Source organism: Ambystoma mexicanum, chromosome 2q (genome assembly GCF_040938575.1).
Source record: "Ambystoma mexicanum isolate Mex_15411 chromosome 2q, UKY_AmexF1_1, whole genome shotgun sequence".
NCBI classification, from domain to species: domain Eukaryota; kingdom Metazoa; phylum Chordata; class Amphibia; order Caudata; family Ambystomatidae; genus Ambystoma; species Ambystoma mexicanum.
Window position 1 is genome coordinate 591,918,956 of NC_090924.1, and position 26,304 is coordinate 591,945,259.

Here is a 26,304-nt window from a genome sequence, read left to right on the forward strand (position 1 = left end):
TCTAGAGTCAGAAAGAAATTATCCGACTTATTTCTGAAGTCGCACTAGTGAATGCACTCGGCGCTGGAGCGGCACACAATAGCACTCTCTGGTGAAGTTTGTTCCTGGGCATCTATGATAAACTTTTGCTTTATCATACATGACCATAAAAAAAACTCATGCAACAGTAAGAAAGAGCTGAACTGGCTGCCCCCAGATGCCAGTCTAGCCAAGTAAGAACGCCTAGCATATTTGTATTAAAACCAAGTATGATTTGTGTTAATACTTGGGTAGACTGCATTTGGGGGCAGCCCAGGAACGGCACCGAGGCCTTTGTTATTTGCTTGTTGGGCACTTATGCAGTAAGTCAGTTCTGTTTCCAAGCGCCCAAAGGCAATAGGGAGGGAACATTAGATTGAAACATTAAATACAGTGGAGGGAAAAAGGACGAACCTATTATGCCTTGAGTATTCAGAACATGCAAGTGCAGCTAGGAAGAGGAGAGTGGGGTTAGGTGCTGGGGTGTCCGTGCTCGTGGGTGAGCAACAGATGAAGTGCATGGTATGGTAAGTGCTAAACAGCCTGCAGCCGCTGTGGGTGGAAAAAGTGCGAGCCTCTAAGACAAGAGTGGATGGCGCTGAGGCAAGTGCTGAACGGTAGACAGAAGCTGGGGCGATTGGGTGTGGAAGGTCAAGGGTCTGAGGATGCATAAAGGACCGTGGACACCAATCACAGCACCTGTATATTTGCAGAGGAGGGAAGAAGGGAAGGAGGAGCTAAAGAGGAAAGTTTTAAGGAGCTTCCGGAATTTTGAGAAAGTCCTGCTCAAGAGGAAGGGGGAGGCTGTCCATAGGTGGAGCCTGCTGAGGAGAGAGATCGGCATCCTGCCCTCTGTTTAGCAAAACGCTTTACACACAGAGTTGGTGCCAGAGGAATGTAGAGGTCTAGAAGGGGAGTATTTAGTAAGAGAGAGTTGCCGATAGTGTGATGCCTGGCCCCAGACTGCCTTGAGGATGATGCAGAGGGATTTGAATTTAATCCATGCAGCAACCAGGAGCCAGTGAAGACTTTTTAGGACAGAAAAGATTCTGTCCCTGGGCTGAAGGGCAAGGACAAGTCTTGCTGCCCTATTCTGGATTAGCTGGAGGAGTTGCAGAGTGGAAGAAGGTAGATTCAGGAGGAATCTATTGCAATAGTCAAGCATAGCGAGAACCAGGACTCGGGTAACGTTAAGCTTCTGGGGGAAACTGAGAGAAGGGAGAATTCCTTTGAGAAGGAAGAGCTGAAAGTGGGATTTCTTGGCAATGTCCTGAGTGTGAGGGAGGAAGGAGAGCGAGGAGTCGAAGATGACTCCAAGGCGTCTGGCTTCAGATGATGGAGCGGGGGAGACCCCATAGAGGAAGGCCCGAATGAAGGGAAGGAGGGAGCAGGGGTCCCAATAGGAAGGATCTCGGTTTTGCTGGCATTGAAGCAGAGATCGTTGGAAGTGCACCAGGACTGGCTGGCAGATATGCAGTCAGGATGATGGAATGTGCAAGAGAGTCAGCAGGAAGTTTGAAAAAGAGTGGTTTTATCTGCATAACACTGGACGTTGAAGGAGCAGATGAGGAGTGCCAACTGAGCAAGGTAAGTGTTAAAGAGCCAAGGGGGAGAGGTTAGAAACCTGGGGGACACTACATGTGGAGAACGAAGTAGGAGAGGAGCAGGTGCCCAGGATGACTTGGGCAGAGCGGTCAGTTAGGAAGGTCAGCCAGTCGGGTGCACGTTCCAAGATACCAAGTGTTTCATGGAGCCTTTGTATAAGGATGGAATTGTTGACCATGTCAAAGACAGAGGAGAGGTGGAGTAGGATGAGGACAGCTGGGGGGTTGACTCCAGTGATGTGAGCAGTTCACAGGTGTTCAGAAGAGCAGTTTCCGTGCCCCTGGATGCTCAGAATCCAGATTGATGGTTGTGGAGAGCACCAACAAGTTCAGTGTGTGAGGTGAGTTAAGGAAATGCCAACTTCTCCAGTCGTTTTCCCAGGAAGGGGGGTGATAGAAATAGGGCGGTAGTTGGCTGGACAGATAGGGTCTGATGAGTGTTTTTGCAGGATGGGGCGCACAAGGGAGTGCTTGAGGGAGGTGGGGGAAAGATCCAGTGGCAAAAGTGGATGCAAAAATCAGCAGGTACGGGGGCAAGAGTGCCATGTTGTCCTTGATAGTTCTGGAGGAGCAAGAAGAAACCTGTTGGGACGAGACCTTCATGGAGCAGAAAACTCTTCTGGTGTGACAGGGGTGAAGGAGGAGAGGGAGTAGAAAGGAGGGTGATGGACCAACAGAGGCAAGGGGGTGAGCAGTCGGTTGTGCGAGTGAGTACCAAGGGGTGTTCAGGATGTACTGAGTTTTAGTGGCAAAGTGTGTGGCCAAGGCGTTATAGAGGGCCTGGGAAGGAAGAGGGGAGAAGACTGCAGAAGGGTTGGCTAGTTCCCTGCTGATTTTAAAAAGTTCAGCCATGCGATCTGAGAATGGTCTGAGCAGAGAGAGAGAAGGGGGTGAGGGAGAGAGATCCAAATCCAAGTGGATGTTGAAATCACCCAAGAGGAGGAGATTGGAGGTGGTTGAAAGTAGTGAAGAACAGAAATCAGCCCATTCAGAGAGGAACAGGGCGGTGGCGCCTGGAGGCCAGTAGATGGCAGCAATGGTCAGGCTGGAGGAAGGAGAGACGACCAGCTTGCATACCGGGCTCTCGAAGGAAGAGTAGTGCTGGGTGAGTATGGTGGAAGCAAGAACACACTCGGGGAAGATTAAGGCAACCCCACCGCCAGCACAGTGAGGTCAAGGCTTGGAAAGTATCTTAAAGCCATCCGAGACAAGGGAGTCAAAAGCAGTGACTGAGCTGGCATTGAACCATGTCTCGGTAAGAATGAAAATGTTATTTAAAACGCGCTTAATACCCAGAGGTGTCTAAGTGCGGACCTGGGCATTGAACCTGTGTTGCTCCGTGTCTTCTTGCTTCTAAGGCGAGCATGTTGCCGCTGAGCTATCCTCCCGAGAATGTCAAGGTCTGTGTTTTCAAGAAGGAGGGAGATGGCAGAGTGTTTGTTGGCTGAGCGGGTGATGCCAGGTGAAGGAGCTCTCCGACTTTGAAGGGTTTTTGAGGTGGAGTACAGGGGCGTGTTTCACCAGTCACAGGGAGAGGGAGGTGAAGGAAGGAAGTTAATGAGGGTCAGCAGGATCGGTCAAAGAGAAGGAGGTTGGGTTGAGGACCCTGAACCAGGATAGTGCATGTGTGGTAGACATAAACAAAGGAATGTGATAAGACGGCCAAGAGGACTTCCCACTTGGTGCCACCGTTAATGGGAGAGGGTGTGAAAGGAAAAGATGTCTGGAGAAGGGGCAAAGAAAAGCATGTCGGTGACGAACGCTCTATAAGTTGCACTGACATAGGTTTCTGCAATGGGTATGCCAGGATTGGCCCTTAGTATGTTTTTCTTGCGATTGTATTCTTTTTTTTTTCTTCCAGCCTTTGTAAGAGAGTGGAGGGTAGGTGATGGTGTAGCAATTGGAGAAGATGGGAGAGATGGTGAGAGCCATTAGGATGGTACAGGAAAGTTGAGGAGGAGAGACTGCACTGCACGCTCTGGCTCAGCTCACAGGCGGTCTAGTGGTATACAAGAGGGCACAAGATGTGGTGCAATGTGGGGTGCAGGGTGTTACAACTTCAGTTTTTAGGTATGACAGTCAAAAAATAGTGCAAATTACAATGCAGTCAGGAGTGCAGGATGTTAAAGCACAGCACCAGGTTTCGAAGGTAAAAAAATAGGCCAAATTACAATTGAGAAGTCACGTAGGTGAGGCAAGTAAGGGTAGAGTGAGACAGGCACTGGAATGGTTCAAGGTGTAGTGAATGCGGCAGTATGAATAGGTCAGTCACCACTCACAGCGGTACAGCACAGTGTATGTGTGCTGGGGCCCAAGCTCATGGAAGAGCAGGATGTTCACAAGTGTCTGCAGCATAGTTTGTGGTGAAACTGAAAGGTTAGGGAGCCCTCCTAGCTCTCGCAGGCACTGACGGGGACTTGGATCACAGGCCTTCGTGGGGGGTTGGCTCAAGCCTACCGGTGCCCCGATTGGCCAGAAGGCTACCCTGCCCAGTTGGGATGCAGGCAGCAGCTCACTGTACTTCAGGGCTGCCTTGCTGATGTGGGTAGGAGGCGGCAGCCATGTATTCTACCAATGATTACACACGCCCAACTGAATTTTAAAAAATAAAATAGTCCATTAATAGCGTACCGCTTGATGCTAGTGGCTGCGATTATCCTGCCGTCTTTGAAGAAAGCCTTGTTGGTGTTGTGGATGCCTCACAGCATCATGCAGGGGCACAAAGCAGGCCATGTCTGTTCCTCCGTGAGAGTCGATGGTGGGACGAATGGAGCTTGAATGCAGTCTTAAGTGGCCTAGATTGTGGGCCTTCGGTGGGGGTGGGAGGGGCGGCTAAAGACTACCGGTGCCCTGATTGGGCAGAAGGAGGCTACCCTGCCCAATCAGGATGCAGGAAGCATTTCACTGTACTTCAGGGCTGCTTGGCTGATGTGGGTAGGAGGCGGGAGCCATGTTGTAAGGGCCTAGGTGTGCCCATGATCTCACTGTGTAGAATGCGTTCTTCCCCTTACAAGAAGGTGGCTGCTCTACACGGCCAGCACGACAAACTGAAGTGCGTCTAGGTAACGGATGTAGTCTGCCAATGATTACACACGCCCAACTGGATTTTAAAAAAATAAAGTATTTCCACATTTTATTTTTCAAATAAGATGTTTCATTAATAGCATACCGCTTGATGGTAGTGGCTGGGATTATTCTGCTGTTGAAAAAAGCAGTTCAAATGAAAGGGTCCTCGAGCCTCAGGGTGGGCCTCAGCAACTGCCCCCATGTTGCCAGTCAGTCTTGTAAAGACACACTATATTAATTTCTCAATTTTCCTTCTGGGGTTTAAAATGTGCACTTGCAGCTGTTGGGTAAGATTTTCATAGCAATGATAAATCTTCCTGACCTGTGTCGACCCCAGAACCTTTTGGTTTACTGGTGGATTATTTTTCCCTATACCTTGGTGAGTGGGAACCTTTTTCCACACTCAGAATATTTTATTCTTTTTATGGATGTCATTTTTAAGATTCTCCATAGTGTCTTTTAATAATTGTATCCTTAAACGTCCTATTGTTGCTGGGTTGCCCTTTGGGCTCCCCTTTTTAATTTTATCTGGCTAACCTTGTGAGAACTACAGTTCTCCAGGATAGAAATGTTATTTTATGCTCTCTAAACTTTACTTGGGTGAGAACAGCACACCCCACCTTATGTGGACTGCTGGGGAGATGCAATGTATCCCTTATCCCATTTTAACTGTAACATTTCTGTTAACAGGGAAAAGCTTACCTTTAATGGCTGGTGGCAGTGAACTTTATTCCTAATTCGGTGCACCTTTACCGTGGGCTGTTTTAGCAGCTGCGGCAAAGGCACCCAAGAGTGCCCATTTTACCAAAATGGACCCCGTCTTCTTTTTTTGCCATTTGTTTTCCTTGTCCTTTCTTGTTATTTTCCTTGAACTCCAGGGCGGGAAAAGCCTTTGTCCGTTATATCTTCGCCGGCAGACCTAGGTCAAGCCTGCCCAGGCCCCAGAGTGTCTGAAGGCAGGAAGTGAGGGAGGAGTCCAAAACTTTGCACACCTTTGTCTTCCAGCCTGACTGTGAGAATCCAGTTCAGACTGGGAGGCTTGTTGTGCTGAAAGGACCGCCAACCCCTCCCACCCCCCGCAAGTTTGAATGTTGTAAGTCTGTTTGATTGACCGGGGTTCCTGCATAAAAGTCAGATCCTGGAAACTAAAGAGGCAGTTGACCACTGGAACCAAATCTGAATGGGGGAAGATTAGGAAAACGCAGCCGAGATGAGTTCGAGCAGTCGGCGAGCCTGCTGTGTAACCGGAGCCTGCTGTTAACCTTCCTTCCAAGCGACCTGGGGACTCTGAAAACAATGACCCCGACCCAGAATCTGGTGAGATTTACTAGAATCAAGAAGACCTGCATTTTGAGCCATCCCTTGTCGTGCTGTGACCTTGCGGGGTTGCAATACCCTGGGGCCTCGAGCCATTGCTTGGTTTTCCGAAAGAAGCTGAAACTTTTTTGACATCCTGCTGGAACTCGAGAGACATGATTTGAGTCCTTAACGTCTCCTTACACCAGAGTGCTGGACCTTCCAAGTAATGAGAATCCGACCAGCGATATTCAGTCTTCTGGCTCCTGAAAAGGGCACCAAAACCACAGAACCGCATCCGCCGCAAAGAAACTCTTGCCTGGCGTCTTCCCCGTTGATCCTTGCTTCAAAAGTCCTTCCAGGGTCCTGTCTTCAGCCTTCACGAAAAGGAACTCAGTGACCGGGTTTTTGGCTGCAGATCCTGAAGTCTTCTTGCTGCAACTCTTCGTCTGTGCTGAGGTACTGTGTTGGCTCGGGTATTACTTTTAAATCTCTTGTGATTCCTGTGCAGCTTTGATTCCTGTTTAGCTTTGGGGTGTGTCCTGTGATTGGGAGACCTCTAGTCTAGTTCACCCAGGCCCACTGCTGGAATCCCCCTAGGGTGTCTTCTCAGAAGTCCCTGGACCCTCAACTAACTCCAAAGTGAAATACTTATTGTTTGACCACTCTTCCTTAGGAACTCAACTTTTGCTACTTCTGTGCCTTCCTGAACTGTAGGATTTAGTGCCCCTCTTATGCCACTGAGAACACTCATGCTCCAAGAATAAGGGAAAGACTTTCTAAGGATTGGAACTGTTGCCTAGAAAAGAGAACAAGTGCTTAAAAGTGTACTTACTTGTAAATTATTTAGTTAGTAACTGTAACTCTAAGAGTGGACAGTTACATGCATTCATACTTACCTTGAATGTGTGTTGTGCATTCTGAAAAATATGTATAAGGTTAATTTACTCACCTGTGAATTGATTGTGCCTCTGTCCCCAAAGTAATGCTGTTGGCTTCACTATTTCTTTCAGAGACTAGGTGTGGAGGTTCCCCAACTGGGTCTTGCTTCCCCTATCTTGCTTTATAGACAGTAGCCTGCCTTAGGTTTTACCTACCTAGAATAACATTGGGTCATTCATAAAGTGTAACATTGGATTTTGCTTTCCCTGGTCTGTTTTATACAGATTCTAAAACTGTCTTAGGTTTATACCTACCTTTAGGTTGTTGATCGCTCCTTAAAGTATGTAGGTTTTACTTAACTTGAGTTAGCTTTGTGCTATCCTAAAATAAGCTAGTTATTGCTGTGTTCCACTGATCTGAAAAGCAACTATAATAGTATATTACAACATTAGGTTTTACCTGCCTACAATAGCTGTGTGCCATTCTTGAAAAGTGTTATTTAGGTGTAGCTGACCTTGGTCTGCCTAGTGCAATCCTAAACTAGTGTAAAGAGTTCTTGCTTAACTTGGTGTGTGTTCCACTGAGCTGAAAAACTGTAATTGTAGATTACACCAAAAAGGTCTTACCTTGACTAGCTCTTATCCTAAAAATAGTTTAGTGGAACACCTTTCATAAAAGTATCCTGGTAACAGGGTGGTTTGATTATGTGATTTCTTGAGTATCACTGAATAACTGACAGGGTCTACTACCTTTGAGTTACAGAAAGAGATCTAAAAGTAACTGTTGATTTTTACTCCCCATGAATCGGTGTGGCCTATACTAAATGTGTATGAGAAGGTCGGTCTTCCCTAGTATTACTGTTGGGTATTCTGAAGAAGATTCTATGCTTTGGTCTGTGTACCTTCAAGCATTGTGGTGTGTTTTTATAAATGTGTTTGACTCTATGACCAGTACTTACCCCAAGACTTAACTTGGCCTACTTGTATTTATTATAAACTTTTATTTTGTATAATACTTCTGGTTTTAAGTGTTTCTATTGAATCCTTGGTATACTACATGTTCTATGTACTTTCCTACAGCCCTCTCTCCCTCCTAAAATGAGCCTCAATGGTCTGTCTACGATACCATAGACTCAGGTGGTAGAGCCTTAAACTAAGAGTGGAGTCTTGTACTGTCTGTTGAATGGTTTTACTAAGCCCTTAGTTGGACTTGGGCTTCAGAAAAACTGTCCTAACAGCAGCGCTCGCATTATAAGCTGCGTTTTCTCTTCCCACGGGATATACAGATGTGTTATCACCTCATTGACTGCTAACACTGGTTCCTCCACATCAGTACTTGCTGGCAAAGAAGGGTTTATAGCTCTTCAGTGGGCATTTAGTGTTTAAGCTCCCTGTTGGCTGGCCGTCTCGTGATCATCTTGTGTAGTAACCTTATCTTTGTCGCCATTGTAATGTATACACCCCAGGGGTGCCTCAGACAGTTTAGATCTAAGCGTGGGGCCCCAATCATCATGTTGAAATGGGCCCCCACACATCATCTGGGCCTTGGTAGCCAGTCTAGCCTTTTATTATTGTGGTGTATAATTTCTTCTGGGCATCCATGATCAACCAAGATTGGTATGTGTTATTACTTGCCCGGTCTGGCAATTTGGGGGCAGCCAGTCTAGCCCTTTCTTATTGTGGCATGACTTTTGTTCTGGGCTTTTGTAGATATGCTCCTGCTCTGCACCTTCCATGCAACATGGGGGCATAGCAGGAGCATGCTCTGTCCCTCTCCAGGCTGTTAACTGCACTGCAGGCCAGGAGCACACAGCTCCATGTTCCACTAATGTCCGAATGTTGCAGGGAGAGGGTACGAAGTAAAGTCATCACGTGGGGACAGGAACAATTGTATCTGTTTAGATTTGATTTTCCAAAGTGCATTTGGGGGAAAAGAAGCAGGACTTTATTCGTGGCTCGCCTCCTCCCCACTCCTGCAATCCTGGATACTCTTAGCCTTACTTTCAACCTTTAACCCAAAAATGCCTTGCATGCTCTATCCCACCTGCACTGGCTAATAACCTCCTCCAGGGTGACATTTATAAATGGTTTTCACAAGGTGCTAAACGACCATGATCCATCCAAGCTTTTAAAATACTTTGAAGCCTACTGGCCGCAAGTCATTGAAAGGATTCATACTCTATGCTGCTTAAATTCCAAGTGTTGACAAATGTTTTGGAGGGCTGCGAGTTGCAGCCCATGGCTCAATACTCTGGTACTTCTGGATTTGCATCGTATTGGCATTTCCTAGCCTCTTGTATTAAGGGATTTGTAACAGCAGCTAGCTTCATGATGGTTAAAGAAACAACCTAGCTATTACGGTATAGCCCCAGAGTTTGCCCACCCCAGTGGCGTAGCAGGGCCCTCTGTGCAGGAGAGGGCCATGTGCTGGTCATCACACCACATGGACTAGGGAAGGCAATACTACGCCAGCAGTAGCCCTATGTTGTGTGCAGCCCGACACTCAACATTCTTTACTTGCACATGCATGAATTCTTTCTAAGCAGGGTTTGGGGCCTGCTTGCATAAAAAGTAGGTAGCCAGCCCAATTTCCATAGGAAGAGAAGTGGAGCCTGTGTAAACCAGCTACAAAGGGAGAGCGGGTCACCATGAAGATGCTAGTACAGAGAAAAAGATAAAATCTGCAGCGTGTGAACCTGAAAAGAAGTAAAAGGAAAGTACTTAAAAGCGTGCATGTTTGTTTGTATTGCAATGTGAGTGAAATATTCGGAAGGTGTGTGTTTGGCAAGAGCAATGCGTGCATGTGTCTAGTGAGCACATGATGGGGGTAAAAGGTGTGGCCTGCATCATGAGTTATTTACAATAATGCCAGCTGTTTGTGCAACTTCATCTGAGGGTTACATTGGCAAATCTGGTATTAGTTGTGGCTGCAGCTTCATGACTTCATGAAAGTGAGTTAGTGACCATACTGGCAGATTAGAGTGATGTACTGGGACTATAGATCTTAACCTCATCATTAAAGTGATTTACAACGGGAATGGTAAAGTATATCGTGGGTGCAGCTGCATGAAGGTGACATGCTTACAATGCTGGCATATGTTGTGGCCGCAGGCATCATTACAATCTTGTAAAATGTTCCTGTGTACTGTTGGTGATATGACAGCCACTGGATATTTTTCATATTACCCTAGAGAACTAGTTTGAAATTGTATGGATTTTTATCCCTCAGTTTGCTGTAAAATGTTTAATTTCAAAACATTTAAAAAAGTTATCGGTGGGGAGAACAGCCCTACCCAACCCTCTGAGTCTGTGACATTGCTCAGACCTCAGTCGCTACACTCGATTCTGGGTGCTAATTCGTGAGAGATTTTAATGCCGCTCTTCTAGCTCTCAACCATTTGTGTTGCAAAGGCGGGTGAAACCACCCGATTTTGTTTTTGGCGGGTGAGACGAGACGCCCATTGGAATGCATGGGCGTGCAGGAGGCTTGGCGGGTGAGTCAGCCCTTTAAAAGGCGGGTGACACCCGCCAAAAGCGTGGTAAACTGCTGCTACTTTACTTGAACTGTTTAAAACACAAGTCCCCTTCCCGGCTGTGCCCCCCCCCCCCCCCCGGCTGTGCCCTCCCCTCCCCCCCCACCCTCAGCACCCAATTCCCCCAGGATCCACCCGCTTCCCTCGGCACCAAAAGCTGCCTCTTTCGCTAAAATGCCCATAATGTTACTGGCTGCTATGGTGGTGGGTAATACATTTCTATGGTAGGTCAACAGTCCGGTTTGATTTTTTTATTGTTTTTTTTTTTAAGTAAATCTTTCACCCAGTGTATTTTCATTGGTAAACAGAACTCCTTGCACCCTACCACTGTGCCTGTGCTCTGAAGATGCATTTGTTTATACCTTGCTCCTACTGCCTTCTCACTCTCCCTCCCCTTTGCCTTATCCCCCCCTGCCCCTTAATTCCGGCTCGACTGGACTCCTCTTTCAATGTCTAAAGTGTCAGTTTTGGCCAAATGGGTATGATACATGCATATTGGTGAAACCCAGATTGACCTGTTGCATGAATAGGAACATTTTTGTGTGTTTATTATGATCATTGGGGAATGTGCTTCGCTTGAAAACGTATCGAGTGACCCAAGCAAGGACATGTAACTCGCAACCAGATTATGTGATTAATATTGAACTACAAAGTCACATATTGCCTTTTTAACTTTGTTGTACTTTTGTCATTCCCATCGCATTTTCAGAAACCTTTGGTCCAAAGCCTCAAGCGGCTCCATCCATTCTCAACATCCTGGTCTATTCTTTGCTTCCGATAACTGGTCTGTCTATGGCGATACTCCTGGCCTTCTGGATGTACCGCCACCGTAAACCTCCATATGGACATGTAGACCTAAATGAGGTGAGTAATGAAGGTATTCCTGAAGTGTGATGTCTTTACTTTGTGAGCTTCAATTTGAGGAAAAAGCTCTGGTAGCCTTGGGGTTCAGAAAATGGTCACTATTGAAATAGGTCACAACAAAATGATATAAATATTTTCACCTTTGCTCTGAATGATCTGCAATTTAATAGCATGTTTGTCGAAACATGTGCCTAGGCTTAGTTACTTTGTAAACTTGCTACAATATATATATTTCTTCCATAATCGGCACACGTTTGTGATGTGCAACTATTTGTATACTATTTATGCATTTTTGATAGCTGAAATGATTGTGTTGCAGTGAAATATTTCCTTCCCTCTAAGGCAGCGTTTGATTTTCTTTCCCATGGTTTATATTTGGAATATAATGCATAATTTTCATCCTCTAAAATTCAAAGGATGCATGATGTGATGAACCCGATGGACTCATCACTGATTTCCCGGCGGTGACCTCCTCCCATGTGGCCAGGGGACAGCAGTCGCTACTTGATCCTGACCCTGGGGGGTGGCTGGATGAGGGAGGATCGCATGGGGGGATTGGTGGGCAGACTAGTGGGGAGGGACAACCTCCGGGGAGATGTCATGGCTTAATCAGGTGAGACATGGTATCTCCCATACTCTTACGTCCCGTCCCCTTTCCTCCATACGTCATGGGTGTCCCTTCCAAGGGCCGGGAGACGGAACCTTTTTTACCAAAAAAACCCTTTTTCCCCTTTAGAGGCGCACAGGGGTGTGGCCCTGGGAGCATGCGTTGCCCTGACTCCACTGCCACACCTCAGTCCCCTTTTCAGCATTGACGGGAACCGGCCAAATTCATCAGCGCTCCTGGGTTTGGCTATGTAATCTACGCGCGGATACTTCTTCTCTTTGTATTTCTTTTGTCTTTTTATCATTCAGGTACTCTGTCCTCAGGCGCCACGCTACATGTCGACTTCCACAGGGTTCAGCAGGTGCCCAGCCTGCAACAGGCTCTTCCCAACTTCAGACCCCCCACGCCCTCTGCCTACGTTGCCTTGGCCCAGACCACGGTTGGCAGGCTTGTACAGCGTGTGGCTCGCTGTCATCGAAAGCGCAGAAGAACAGACTAGCCAGGTGGGGGGAGCTCTTCCAGAAGTTTCCTCCAGAGGACCTCAAGAACTTTGTGAAAGACGGAGCAAGGCCCGAGGTAGGGCCGCTATTTTCCATCGAACCCCGCAAAGGAGACTCCTTACCAAGGACTCTCCCCCGCGGGAGGGACCGTTCAGGTCCTTGTACCAGCACGTGCACCGAGGCTGCTCCAGCTACCGCCCTTTGGGCCGAGGGATCCTTGGATCCTCCCGGTGGCAGTGTTGAGGGTCTGGAAGGTTCTTGTACCAGCAATATGACTGAGGGGCTATGCCCAAGTACCAGCCATACGTCCGTGGGGGTGCCTAAACGCAGTTCTACCGACCCTTGGGTCGAGGGTGTCACACCTACCGGGCCTAGGCCCGAGGAGCACGGTAGGCTTTGTGGTCCCCACGAAGGAGTCCTGGAGGAGGCTGGGCCCAGCGAGCTGAGCAACACGTAGGCACATGGCAGGCAGCTCGACAAGATGGCCGCCGCAACACAGAGCCACCCGTCCAACACCATTCCAGGAGTTCGGCGAAGAACGAGTGTCAAGGTGGGACTGGCCTCAACCAGATAGGTGGCCTACAGCCTACCCTTCTTATGTGCAGGGCAGCTTCCCACTGCGTCCATACAGGCAGGGTATGCAGCGGCTCCAGCTTCCGGCTACTCCGTCAGTACCCCCTACCACTTCTCTGGCCATTGAAGGGGGGGGTAGAGGGTTATTTGAGAGGTTCCTTGGCCTCATGAAGTCACCTCGGATGGGGGTTATCCTCCAGGATGCCATCAGGGAAGTCCTCCCGACTATGCTAGCAGCACCTCAAGCGCCTCAGCCTGTGCCCCCGTCGCAACCACTGCCTCTGGCTCCCCAGCCGATTCCTCGAGCAGTTCTACATCAGCCTCTGCAGCCTCCAGTCGCGGCCACTGTACCCCAGCCTCCAGCTTCTCCACCTCCTCAGGATCCCCATGATCCGCAGGATACAGATGAGGAGGAGGAGGAAGATCCGGAAATGCCATCCTCAGCCAGGGCCTTCCACGAACGTCTTGCTGAGCCGGCGGAGTAGCAGGGCCTACCCCAACCTGAGGTCGAGCAGCCGGCAGAGGGTGGGTTCTGGCTTAAGTCCTCAACGACACCCCTATGCCAAAACGGGGATTCCACTGCAAACTGTTGTAGTCTCCATTGCCAAGAAGGGTTGGCTCATACCCCACTCAGTCCATCCGGTCAATCGACTCCTGGACGCCAAGTACAGACAGATGGAGGGGGGGATACACTCTTGCGCTTGGCCTATCCTCAGCCACACTCCTCTGTGATCGCTGCGGCATCGCTATACTCCAAGCCTCCGCCTTCAGCAGCCTCCTCCTCTGCGGCGCTGCTAGGCATGGAGAAGATCCTGGAGGCATACGGGAAGAAACTCTATTCCAATATGCCCTTGCATCTTTGTCAGGCCAACGCTGAAACCATGCTGGCTGCCGCTAACCAAAAGTTATGGAGGTAAATTGCGGACTTCCTCCCGGAACTCCCTACGCAGAAATCACTTTTTAATGGGGGAGCTGGTTGAGGCCAAGCTGGTGGGGCAGGACCTAATGAAATCCAAAGTGGCACATATTGACACCTCTCGTCCGTGGCAATACAGATGGCACAGCCAGAAGGACAGCCTGGCTCTGGGTGACGAAATTCAACTCGGACGTCCAGGAAAGCGTATTAGATCGACCGTTCGAGGGGAGGGACCTCTTCCACTCCACCACAGACGAAGAGCTGGACAAGAAGAAAAACAGCTCACAAACGGTCAAGTCTTTTTCCATCTTGACAAAGACCATGCCCAAGTCGAACACCCAGTCACAGCAGCGCTCCGACCAGGGGGGCGGGGAGGGGGGGGGGGGGCATACGTATGGAGGGTTCCGCGGCTTCCAGGAACGGAGATCCAGGCAGCCGGACAGCTCGCCATCTCATAACCGGCGCAAGCAACAAAAAAAGGGGGGCAGTAAGGGCTTTTTCCAGTCCCCCTCCTCCGCGACAGCCTCCGAGGGAAAGAAGGCATGACACGCCCCTTTGGGTCCACGTGTCTCCAGTGGGGAGGCGGAGGGGGGCTTGCTCTCTATGCACATTTCTGTTGCCAGAATTTCACTGACCCCTGGATCCTCTCCATAGCATCCGTGGGGTACCGCCTACCCATCCCAGCCTCTCCTCCCTCCTCCCATCCACTCCCTCAAGTTGGGACAGCAACTCTTCTGGCGGAGATCCGGTCGCTCGTAGAGAGCCAGGCAGTGGAGGAAGTCACAGCCTCCCAGCGAGGCTTGGGCTTTTACTCCAGGATTTTCGCCATTCAGAACAACAACCAAGCGGGCCTGAGAGTTGTGGTGGACCTTTCCACCTGCAGCCTCTCCTTACCCCTACAAAAATTCAAGATGGTTACGCTAGCTTTTATAGCAGAAACATTGTACAAGGAAGACTGGATGTGCTCCCTGGATCTGAAGGATGCATACCAACACGTCCCGATTTGGCAGCCCCCTTGTTCTTTCCTACGGTTCAGGATCATGGGCTTCCATTTTCAATACAAGGTCCTTCCTTTTGGCCTCAACTTGGCCCCCAGGGTCTTTACCAGGCTCATGAATACGGTGGCTGCCTGTGATGCTGGAAATGCATTGGAGGGACAGGGCCTCCCTGTCCTTGTCTTGTAGTCCTTTTTCATTTGTGTTCTGTATGGTTTTCTGCACAGGAGCCCATGTGGGACTCTGACAGTGCAGCTCTTCCTGTTTTTGGTTTGGTGTACAGTCCCATGGGATACCCTTATGGCACCCATGGGTCGGGGTGCAACCCTGTGCCCCTACTGTATGTTTTTGGGCACCTGTGTGTGGCCCACAGAGCAGGCTATGGGCTGGTGGCAGCTCCATGCTGAATGTGACGGGTGCTCTGAGTATCCTCCATTTTGGGATAACCAGGCCCTGCCATTGGAATCAGTTGATTCCTGATAGGAAACAAGATGGCCCCTGTGGCCTCTTGCTTTCTATTGCCTGTTACCTTTTTTTCTGAACTGGGAAGCCCGGACTCTGTCTCTTCCCCTTGACTGGCTGTTGGGTGAAAGTTCCATATATGGTGGTGTTGTGAAATCCAGGCCAGACTGGCTTCCCAGTGACTATGTTGTGGGTACACCCTGTGGGTGGGACCTGGGTGAATGGAGTGTGTGACCAATATGCACTTCTTGTTGTGGGTGTCTAGTTTCTGGTATGAGAGACAAAGACTGAGACAGCCCTGCCCAAAACTGGTATGAATACAGTGTGTAGTGTTGAATGGCTGGGTACCTGTCCCAATACACATTCCTTGTTGTGAGTGTCTGAGAGGGAGGAGTATGGCCTAAATGCACCGTATGCCTGATTGGCTGACTGACTGCATGAATGCCCTTCTGTATGATTGGCTGCTGAGTGTGACCCAGCAGTGTGGATGAGAGACAGAATAGTATATCTGGGGACCTCTCACCACTGGAAACTGTTCAGAAGCTGTGTCTACATCTGAATAGTAACTGGGACTGCTGATCCTTGACGCTCAGCTGGAAGAACAACAACAACTGCTGCTGTATTTGCTTCGACCCGATCTGAAAGCTGCCGAGTTAGAGGACTGATCCGAGAGAGGACCTGGTTAGGCGCCCTCTTCCCGTGATCCGAGGGACCATCGAGCACCGCCAACCTTCGCCGAAGCTCCTGGAAGACACCCTCGAAAGGCTGGCGACCGGAGACTGGGACCGCCGAGTAGACTGAAGTGAAGCACCCGGACATCGACGCTGTCTAAGTCCATTGCCGTCGACCTGGGTTTGGAGTATCACCGTAACCACTGGAGGCCCGTCGAAGCCGTGTTGCCCAAAAGAGGGGACCACTTGATGCGGTGCCACCGACAACCGGAGCCGCCCGCTCCTTTGCCTAAGGCTGTTGAATCGAAGGACTCCCTTTTCCGCACCGTTGATCACTTTATCCCGCCGGAGAAAGTCGAGGAGGCTGACGCGCCGAGGAGAATCTGCGGTGGGTTTCCCGCCACCCAAAGACCACAAAGACTTCGACGACTCAACGCCCTTGTTGGGCCACAGTTCTTCAGAAACTCTTAGCGGTCCTGAACTATCCAACGCCGTGGTGCCCCGCACACCTCTTGGAGATGCCTCCGATTCGCCTCCCGACGGGCCCAGCACATCTTCTGGTGCAGCAGGGGGGCAGGGTCATCCACCCCGTGCCACAAACCGGCCCTCAGTGTGGTACCTGAGCAGGTAACGCTGCAGCACATCAGCCTCTCCCAAGCTAATCTGGAAATCATACAGGGTGCAAGGAGCAAGGATACCAGGGCCCATTATAAAAGTAAATGGACCAGATTCTGCTACTGGGCAGACTCAAAGGAAATTGACCCCCCTGGCATGTACTTTGGACAACGTCCTCTCCTTCTTGGCGCACCTCGCCCACTCTGGTGTGCAGGTGGACACCTGCTGTAAATACCTTGCAGCCATTGGGGCTTACAGGAACTCGGAGGAGGGGGATCTTCTCCTCCTCCTCCTCCAATCCTATCGTCAAACATTTGACAGGGCTCGCAAGGTTCTACCCGCCTGTCAAGTGGCCGCACCCCGTGTGAGACCTCAACATAGTCTTGGGCTCCCTGGCGCACAAACCGTTTGAACCAATGGCGTCAGTGGACATCAGGCTGATCACCATCAATACGGTCTTACTAGTCGGCCTCACCTCGGCTCGTCGCCTCGGAACCATAGATTACCTTTCACAGGGACAAAGTAGTCCTGCGGACACACCCAGCATTTCTGCCCAAGGTGCTGTCTGCTTTCCACTTGAACGAGGAAATGGTCCTTCCTATGTTCTTCGCTGATCCTATGGACGAAAGAATGCTGCACTGCCTGGATGTCAGGCGTGCCCTGAAATTCTACTTGAACAGGACCAAGGGCTTCTGCAAATCGGACACCCTGTCTGTCACTTTCGGAGGCTCTAGATCAGGCTATCAGGCCTCCAAGGCCTCCATGTCCCGCTGGATAGTCTCGGCCATCAAGGAAGCATACAAGGGCCCACACAAGCTGCTTCCATCCAACATGCACGCCCATGCAGCCAGGGCCAAGGCAACGGCTATCACATTCCAGCGCCATGTCCCTTGGCAAGTCATAAGCATGGCGGACACTTGGACCACTTCCTCAGCTTTCTGCAAGCATTGATGTTTGGATGCCGGCTCTAGATCTGATGTGGCTTTCTGACAGGCGGTTCTCAGGAACCCATTTGCTTAAGGGGGATCTCCTCGCAACCCTAGTGCTACATTCAGTTGTAATCGCCCATGCAGTATGGAGGAAAGGGGGCGGGATTTAAGAGTAATTATAAGTTACTCACTGTAGTGACTTCCCGTTTCCTCCTTTCTCACCCCCCCTCTCCAAATAATGCTGGTGTCATTAGGCAATGTTAAATCTATTGTCGACGTGTCAATGGGGATTGAGGTGTGGCGCCGGAGGGCAGAGTCAGGGCAGAGCATGCTCCCAGGGCCACACCCCCGCGCCTCTAAATTTAAAGGGGAAGAAGGTTTTTTCTGGTGAAAAGGTTCCGTCTCCCATCCCTTGGAAGGGACGCCCATGAAGTATGGAGGAAAGAGGCCTAGGACTAAGAGTACGTTAGTCACTACAGTGAGTAATTTATAATTTTTCTTTTGAAAATAACCCTCCCAGATTTAATACCCTATAATAATGGCCTATTGTTATACACCTACTCCTGCTCCCTTGAAGAATAGGGAGATAACCCTCTTCAGTTCCACCTATCATTCATCCAGTTCTCATCCACCATTTAAGACTACTTTTTCCAAATCAATTCCCAAGACTTGACTGCCTTTCCTGGAATTACCAAAATACTGGGATGAGAAAGAGGATTCGAGCAATGCAGAGCGAGGAAGTCCACAAGCACAGTAAGTGCTCTAGTGGTTGCTTTTACACACCTGTGCCCGGGAAGGTTAAAAGGGCAAGTGAAGCTGGGAATAGATGTCTGCTGTTGACAGGAGAGAGAGCTGCGTCTCTGACGTTGAAGAAAGCGAAAGGCAATTACCACCAAGGTGGAGCCAGGCGGCTCACCAGCAAAGAAGCAAGAGGCTGCTGCAGGAGAAGGACCCGCTACGGGAAAACCAGGAGCTGGCGAGACACTCCTGGGCGTTTGCAGGTCACTGAGAGCAGAACTTTACTTACCAGAGCCTGGAACGAAGCAGACGTGTCAAGTGGAAGCTGCAAGAGCCGAAGAAACCAAGATGAAGTGGTCGTGAGAAGGAAGCAGACGGAAGCGCTTCTCCCGTTGCCCGCACGAGAAGCCAGGAACACAGAGCCTGTGAGTCCACGCAGAGGCAGTGGGGACCCGGGGCGTATTGGTGGCCACGCCAAATGCAAGTAATTGAACAAGCAAGAGAGAAAGAAAAAACACATTCCCCTATTATTAAAAGGGAATTAAGTTAAAAATAAAACCCTTACAAGCAGATGAATATGAATTGTACGAACATAGGAAAAACCAGGACCAGCTAATGTATTATATTCGTCATTTATATAGCACCCATTCCCCATTTATATGGCCTCAATGTGCTTTGTGTGTGTTGGGAACGTCCTCTGACCGCAGTCCATGTGCAGGGGGTACTAAGAGTTTAAATCAAAGAGGCTTGTGTGCGTTTTGCCGGGTTAGAACTTAGGTGGGCTGGCTAGGCTCCAGTAAGCATCCCAGTGGTCAGGCACGTGGGTAGATGCTGTTGGTGGTTTAGGATCGCGTTGTAGCGCTGAAGATTCAATGTGTGCCCAGCTAGACCAAATTCTTTTCCGTTGGTTGTCGCTGTAAACTAATGGCAGATGCGTTCAGGTATTTCAGGGGTTTCAGTGTGGATGGCTGTGAGATGCTAGACCGAAATAGAATAGCCATAGCTGCATTCTAAGCTGCATGGATGCGTGGCAAAGCCTGTGCCCACCGATGTGGTGTAGATATACATAACGTAGGCTTGGCTGGGGTTCAACTGCAGTGTTCCTTTTCTTGGCCAGTGTGATTGGCTGTCTTGCTTTTCATGGTCTCCCTGGAATGAAATTCTGAGCAGTGGGAGGGTTGTTGTGTTTGGGAAGAAAGAGTTTGTCACGGTGGGTTGCTGCTGGCATCCATGGGGTATTGGTGGATAGGAGTGTTGTGTATGGGTAGGTGTTTGTGTGCCTATCGAGAGTGTAGGGGAAAGGATGGTTTCAGCAGGAGGGAGGGAAAAGCCAGGTTTTGAGGGCCTTTCTGAATGCCAGATTGTCAGTATTGCAAATGTGTAGAGGTATGGTGTTTTCCGCATCAGCGCTTGGACGGGGAAAGAGGATCTGCAGAGTCTGGAGGAGTTGTTCTTTAGGACTACTAGGAGGGATGCTGTGCCAGATCTGAGAGTTTTTAGGGGGTGGTTGTCAGACTTGCTCCTTCCAGGCGTAGAGGCAGCACAAACGCAGCTAGAACGCCTCCCTCCCCGTTAGGTCGCAGCACCTGGAGATAGACAACGCAGGAAACTTTGACCCTTCGGGGAAAGAGGGTTAGGGTCCGTTGGTTGGATAGGTAGGGGAATTGTAGGAACACCGGAAAAAGGGTTGGGTAGAGGTTCTGGATAGGAAGGGGGATGTCGGGTTACATGCTCCTCGACTCCTTTGAAAACTCCGCCCACGCACTCCTACTCTCACCTCACACTCTTAACTGAACACCTTGGTTCACCTCGGGCCTTTGTACTGGAGCCCCTAACCAGTACATTACAAGAAACACTTTAGCTGCAGTTTATCCACATTACACCATGCGGTATTTCAAGGCTGCATTACTTCATGCAATTTCTGTAGCAAGTGCCTAACTGCCCTCCCAATCCTGCATTCATAGCATGCAGTGCCGATGAGGTTTTGCCCAAAACAAATAAATACTTAGCTTCGATTGGTGCATGAGTTTTCTGCCCTTTTCGTGCTGATTTGGCCACGAACTTCTCCCAGAGTTCCTGTCTCTCTGCAAGAGCAAAACTTGAGTCAGTAACAGTGCGCGCAGTACGCTTGATTAATTAGTTTTCTGAGTACCCTGTACGGCGAGAAGCGCCGGTCCGGAGTCATGCGACTTCACTGTTAATTAAATAAAACATGCGGTCGGTGTTAGTTCTCATGCATGATTAGGAACGTTTAACTGCCAGCGTTCCCTGCAGGCGTTTTATGCGCTCCGGCTCGCGGTGGGCTGGTGAGCTGATGAGCCTCAGCGCCGTTTCACTGCGTGCCTCGGGTAAGTAATACAGATTAAGGCTGGGTACTTATCTCTGCCTTGTACGCGGGGCCTGGGGTTTTGCAGGCTTCAGGCGAAATCGCCCCGCGTAAGCTTGCCTCCGGAGCTCCTGAAAACACGTCTTTCTCGGACGCCGGTCAGGATTGCGAGCGGCTCCCCACGGGCGCGGCTTGCGCATGCGCGTTGATGCGGGCGCGGTCAGGGGCGTGGCAGTCCTCCTCCGAGCAGGCCCAAGCGGTGAGCGGCCTGCTGGGAAATGAAGTCTTCGGGCTGTTCTCCATCCCTGGACCCCGGTTCTACGGAAAGGGTGGAGAACACGCCTGAAGTACCTGGTGTGGTGCTTTCTGGTTGCTTGCCCGCCCCCCAGGCTAACTATAAGGGCATTTACCCTCGGACCTGCCCCAGCCCTGACAGTACTCCCCCTCCCTCCTGCAGGCCCTGGTTTACTAGGGTATTGGAGATGAAATTGGCGGAGGAGTCGAGGAGCATGGATGTTCTCAGCTGGCTCCCAAGACCTTTCTTCGGGACCATACCCCACCCAGTCCACCAGATAACATAATTTCCTGTGTCGAACACTTGAGTCTAGGATAGCACGGACCTCAAATTCAGGGTGGCCGTCTACCATAATGGGTGGTGGTTTCCTAGTTCTCATAAAGGCGGGGGCCGGCTTTACCAAGGCAATATGGAACACCGGGTGTATTTTCATGTGCGGGGGAAGTGTCAACTTAACAGCCACCGAACCAACCAGTGACTTAACCGGAAACGGTCCTATGAAGCGGGGAATGAATTTGCGTGAGCCTTGTAGACGAATGTTTCGTGTAGAGAGCCATACTTTGTCCCCGACGTGGTACATGGGACTGATCCGTCTTTTCTTGTCTGCATGATGCTTGTAGGCATGCTTGGCTGCGACTAGATTGTGTTGGATAACTTGCCAAACCTCTTTTAATTTTTTTTTTTTTTCCACTACTGCTGGTACTTCAGGTATGTTTTCTTGGGGTACTGGCTGAAACCGCGGATGGTAACCGTACAGGCTGTAGAATGGTGTCGTTTTAGTAGAGGAATGTACTGCTTTATTGTATGCGAGTTCGGCAAGCCAGAGGACCTCCGCCCAGTCTTTCTCTTTTCCTTGGGTGAGACATCTAAGGTATTGTTCTAGAGTCTGGTTTAGTCTTTCTGTCTGACCATCAGTTTCTGGGTGATAGCCTGTAGACAAACGTACATCGATTCCAACTGATTTGCAGAATGCTTGCCAGAATCTTGACGTGAATTGCGGTCCTCGGTCTGAAACAATTCCGTACGGTAATCCATGCAAATGAATCACCTGTTGTGAAAACAGACTGGCCAGTGTACTTGCTGACGGGGTTCCTTTGCAGGGTATGAAGTGCGCCATCTTGGTTAGATAGTCTACCACAACCAAAACCGCTGTAAAGCCGTTACTCTGAGGTAGTTCAACGATCAAATCCATCGAAACAGTATGCCATGGGGTAGGTGGCGTTGGTAGTGGTTGTAGGAGTCCAGTTGGTTTTTGGCGATCAGATTTGTTTCTGAGACACACTTCACATGCGATTATGTATTGCCGGACGTCGTTACAAATGGTTGGCCACCAAAAATGACGTCTCACTAGTTCTATGGTCTTGACTGTACCGGGATGGCCTACAAACGGGGAATCGTGGCACCATTGTATTGCCTGTTGACGTAATGGTATTGTTGGTAGATATAGTGCGGTTTTGTAGAACGGTAGTCCTTCTTTCACCGACTGGTCTTCATTTTGCATCTCCCATTGAGCCAATTGTTGAGCCGACATAGCTGCCCTGATATTGTCAAACATTGAATCGACTGTTACACTCCCAATTACCCGACCTGGGTCCACCATGGGTCTGGGTTCTTCTTTTCTTGTCTCTGATGGGTCTATGCTTGGTTCTGGGTATCTTGAGAGTATGTCCGCTTTTCGATTTTCTGCTCCTGGACGGTACGTTATCACAAAGTCATATTCCGAGAATTGCATTGCCCATCGGAGTTGTCTGGGACTAAGGGCTTTGGCTGATTTTAAGAACTGCAGATTTCGGTGGTCGCTGTAGATAGTCACGGTGTGCTGGGCCCCCAAAAGATAATGACGCCACTCATCGAACGCTGTTTTCACTGCCAACAATTCTTTGTCGGCGATGGCGTAATTTTGTTCCGCTGGGAGTAACATCCGCGAGTAGTAGGCGACTGGGTGTAATTGCCCGTTTTCGTCTCTTTGTGACAAGATCGCCCCCACTGCATAGCTAGAAGCGTCGGTCTCGATGACGTATGGTTTACTCGGGTCCGGGTGCTTTAGTACTGGAGCGGTGACAAACGCTTTCTTGAGTGCCTCAAATCCCTCAGCAGCCTTCGCATCCCATGAGAACGGAACTCCTTTCCGGAGAAGTCTGGTAATGGGCTGCACCTTTTTTGCGAAGCCATCTATGAAGCGGCGATAGAAGTTTGCAAAGCCGAGAACTGATTGGATGTCCTTGACTGATTTCGGGGATGGCCAGTCTATGATAGATTGCACTTTTTTCCTGTCCATTGTGACCCCCTGTGGTGACAGAACGAATCCAAGGAACTCGATAGTAGTCTGATGAAATTCACACTTCTCGAGCTTGGCGTAGAGGTGATGTTCACGTAACCTTTGGAGTACTGCTCGCACGTTTTTTCGATGTTCTTCCACGTTTTGAGAATAAATCAAGATGTCATCGATGTAGACTATGGCAAACACATCCAGATACCCACGCAAAACTTCGTCCAGGAAATGCTGAAAGGCTGCTGGTGCATTGCACAACCCAAACGGCATAACTTGATATTCATAGAGACCAAACTTGGTCCGAAAGGCCGTTTTCCATTCATCCCCTTTTCGTACTCTCACTAGGTGGTAGGCCCCCCTGAGGTCCAATTTGGTATAGACAGTAGATCCACGTACCTGGTCCAACAGCACGGGTATCAGGGGCAGGGGATAACGATTTTTGGTGGTTATTTTGTTTATCGCCCTGTAGTCTATACAAGTTCTTAGGTCCCCGGTCTTTTTGGGGACGAAGAATAAGGGGGAAGAAACCGGAGATGTGGAGTGCCTGATGAAACCATTGGCCAAGTTAGATTCTATGTATTCTTTTAAATACTTGTTTTCGGCCTCGGTGAGGGCGTATATCCGACTGCAGGGTAGCACTGCGCCTGCTTCTAGGTCAATCCGACAATCAAAAGGCCGGTGCGGAGGCAAAGTTTCAGCTGCTGCCTTGCTAAAAACATCCCTGTACTCCTCGTACTCTGCTGGCAAACCTGTTACCTCACTGCTTCCCACGTAATGGGTCAAGGGCTTTGGTGGGTCTATATGACAGTGTGTCTGACAATAACCGGAGTTGAACTGGACTGTGCCGGCATTCCAATTGACGGATGGGTTGTGGAGCCTCAACCAAGTGAGCCCCAGTATGAAGCCAAACTGTGGGGCTGCGATGACGTCAAAACTGAGCGTTTCCTGATGCATTGTGCTGCATTCCAGCAGCAAAGGTATCGTCTGCTGGGTAACCGGCCCTGAGACCAAAGGTGACCCATCTACTGATTTCACTTCCTCAGGAACTGTCTTTGCGCTTACCGGGAGGCCCAACCTCTTGGCCATCTGCACATCCACGAAGTTTCCTGTGGCGCCGGAATCTACCATCAAGGTCACCGAAACACACTTTCCTTGCCATTGTAGACATCCTTCTAGGGTCACATGGGTGATCTGATTTGTGCGCACGTTTGCCAGCACGTGTGGGGTGTTTTCCATGTTGCTCGCTCCTGCCACCCTCATGGGCGAGCTAGCGCGTTTCCCGACGCCCCACCCTTGGATGGTTTGTTGGGACATTCTCGTACGAAATGGCCAGCTTTTCCGCAATATAAGCATAATTTCTCCTTTCTCCTCTTTTCCCTCTCTTCCTTAGAGAGAGGTCCCCGAATGGACCCTATTTGCATTGGTTCATCAGTCCCCTTGTCTGACACCCGAATGGGCTTCTGTTGATCCAATCTCACCATTGGTTTGTTTTCCCAACGGCGTCGATCCTGTCTCCGTTCATTTTGTCTCTGATCTAAACGAAGAACGAGGTCAATCATAGTTGAGCAATCGTCTGGTTGGGGGTCCACCTGAGCTACCAGATCCTTCAGTTCCTCCCTAAGACCCTGATAAAACAAAGCCATCCTTTTCTCCTGTGGCCAATCCGTTTCCATAGGTAGTCGATTAAATGTGGTAACATAAGTGACTAGATCTTTGTTTCCTTGTCGTAGTGTTATCAACTCCTTATCCTTGAGCAATGAAGCGGCCCTACGATTGAATATCCTACCAAACTCCTCCAAGAAATGTTCCCAGCTGTAGAGCAAGGCATCATCCTTGCGGACTAGAGGCGTGGCCCATGAAGCGGCATCCCCGGTGAGATAGGAGATCACGAATGCCGTACGAGCCTGAGCTGTCCTGAACACAACGGGTTTTGTTAAAAAATGCAACTGACACTGCATAATGAACTGATTGAAGTTCTGGGGGTCTCCATGGTATCGTTCCGGAGCTGCCAAGGGTAGAGATGGTTCAGTAGCTACCTGTACCTGTACGGGGACTGGTGGAGGGGCTCTGGGTAAGGGAGTGGCCTGGGCCTGATTCTGCACCGTTAAGGTATGTACCTGTCCCGCCAGGGTCTGATAATCCTGCCTTGTTGCCGCCAGCTCCGCTTTTAGTTCTTGGAGTAGCGCTACCACTTCCGCCATGGTTGTGCTGCCTGGGCGCCTCTATAATACTTGGGCTCGCAATTCTGTCAGACTTGCTCCTTCCAGGCGTAGAGGCAGCACAAACGCAGCTAGAACGCCTCCCTCCCCGTTAGGTCGCAGCACCTGGAGATAGACAACGCAGGAAACTTTGACCCTTCGGGGAAAGAGGGTTAGGGTCCGTTGGTTGGATAGGTAGGGGAATTGTAGGAACACCGGAAAAAGGGTTGGGTAGAGGTTCTGGATAGGAAGGGGGATGTCGGGTTACATGCTCCTCGACTCCTTTGAAAACTCCGCCCACGCACTCCTACTCTCACCTCACACTCTTAACTGAACACCTTGGTTCACCTCGGGCCTTTGTACTGGAGCCCCTAACCAGTACATTACAAGAAACACTTTAGCTGCAGTTTATCCACATTACACCATGCGGTATTTCAAGGCTGCATTACTTCATGCAATTTCTGTAGCAAGTGCCTAACTGCCCTCCCAATCCTGCATTCATAGCATGCAGTGCCGATGAGGTTTTGCCCAAAACAAATAAATACTTAGCTTCGATTGGTGCATGAGTTTTCTGCCCTTTTCGTGCTGATTTGGCCACGAACTTCTCCCAGAGTTCCTGTCTCTCTGCAAGAGCAAAACTTGAGTCAGTAACAGTGCGCGCAGTACGCTTGATTAATTAGTTTTCTGAGTACCCTGTACGGCGAGAAGCGCCGGTCCGGAGTCATGCGACTTCACTGTTAATTAAATAAAACATGCGGTCGGTGTTAGTTCTCATGCATGATTAGGAACGTTTAACTGCCAGCGTTCCCTGCAGGCGTTTTATGCGCTCCGGCTCGCGGTGGGCTGGTGAGCTGATGAGCCTCAGCGCCGTTTCACTGCGTGCCTCGGGTAAGTAATACAGATTAAGGCTGGGTACTTATCTCTGCCTTGTACGCGGGGTCTGGG

At 49.7% G+C, this 26,304-nt stretch overlaps 1 protein-coding gene across 1 annotated transcript in view; it reads left to right on the top strand.

Moving 5' to 3' along the window:
• Positions 1–26,304, top strand: part of ACVR2B (activin A receptor type 2B) — a 565,434-nt gene that overhangs the window by 331,335 nt on the left and 207,795 nt on the right. Inside the window, exon 4 of the mRNA XM_069647733.1 lies at positions 11,108–11,262. Within this exon, the coding sequence (XP_069503834.1) occupies positions 11,108–11,262 (155 nt within the window). The remainder of the gene's footprint in view (positions 1–11,107; positions 11,263–26,304) is intronic.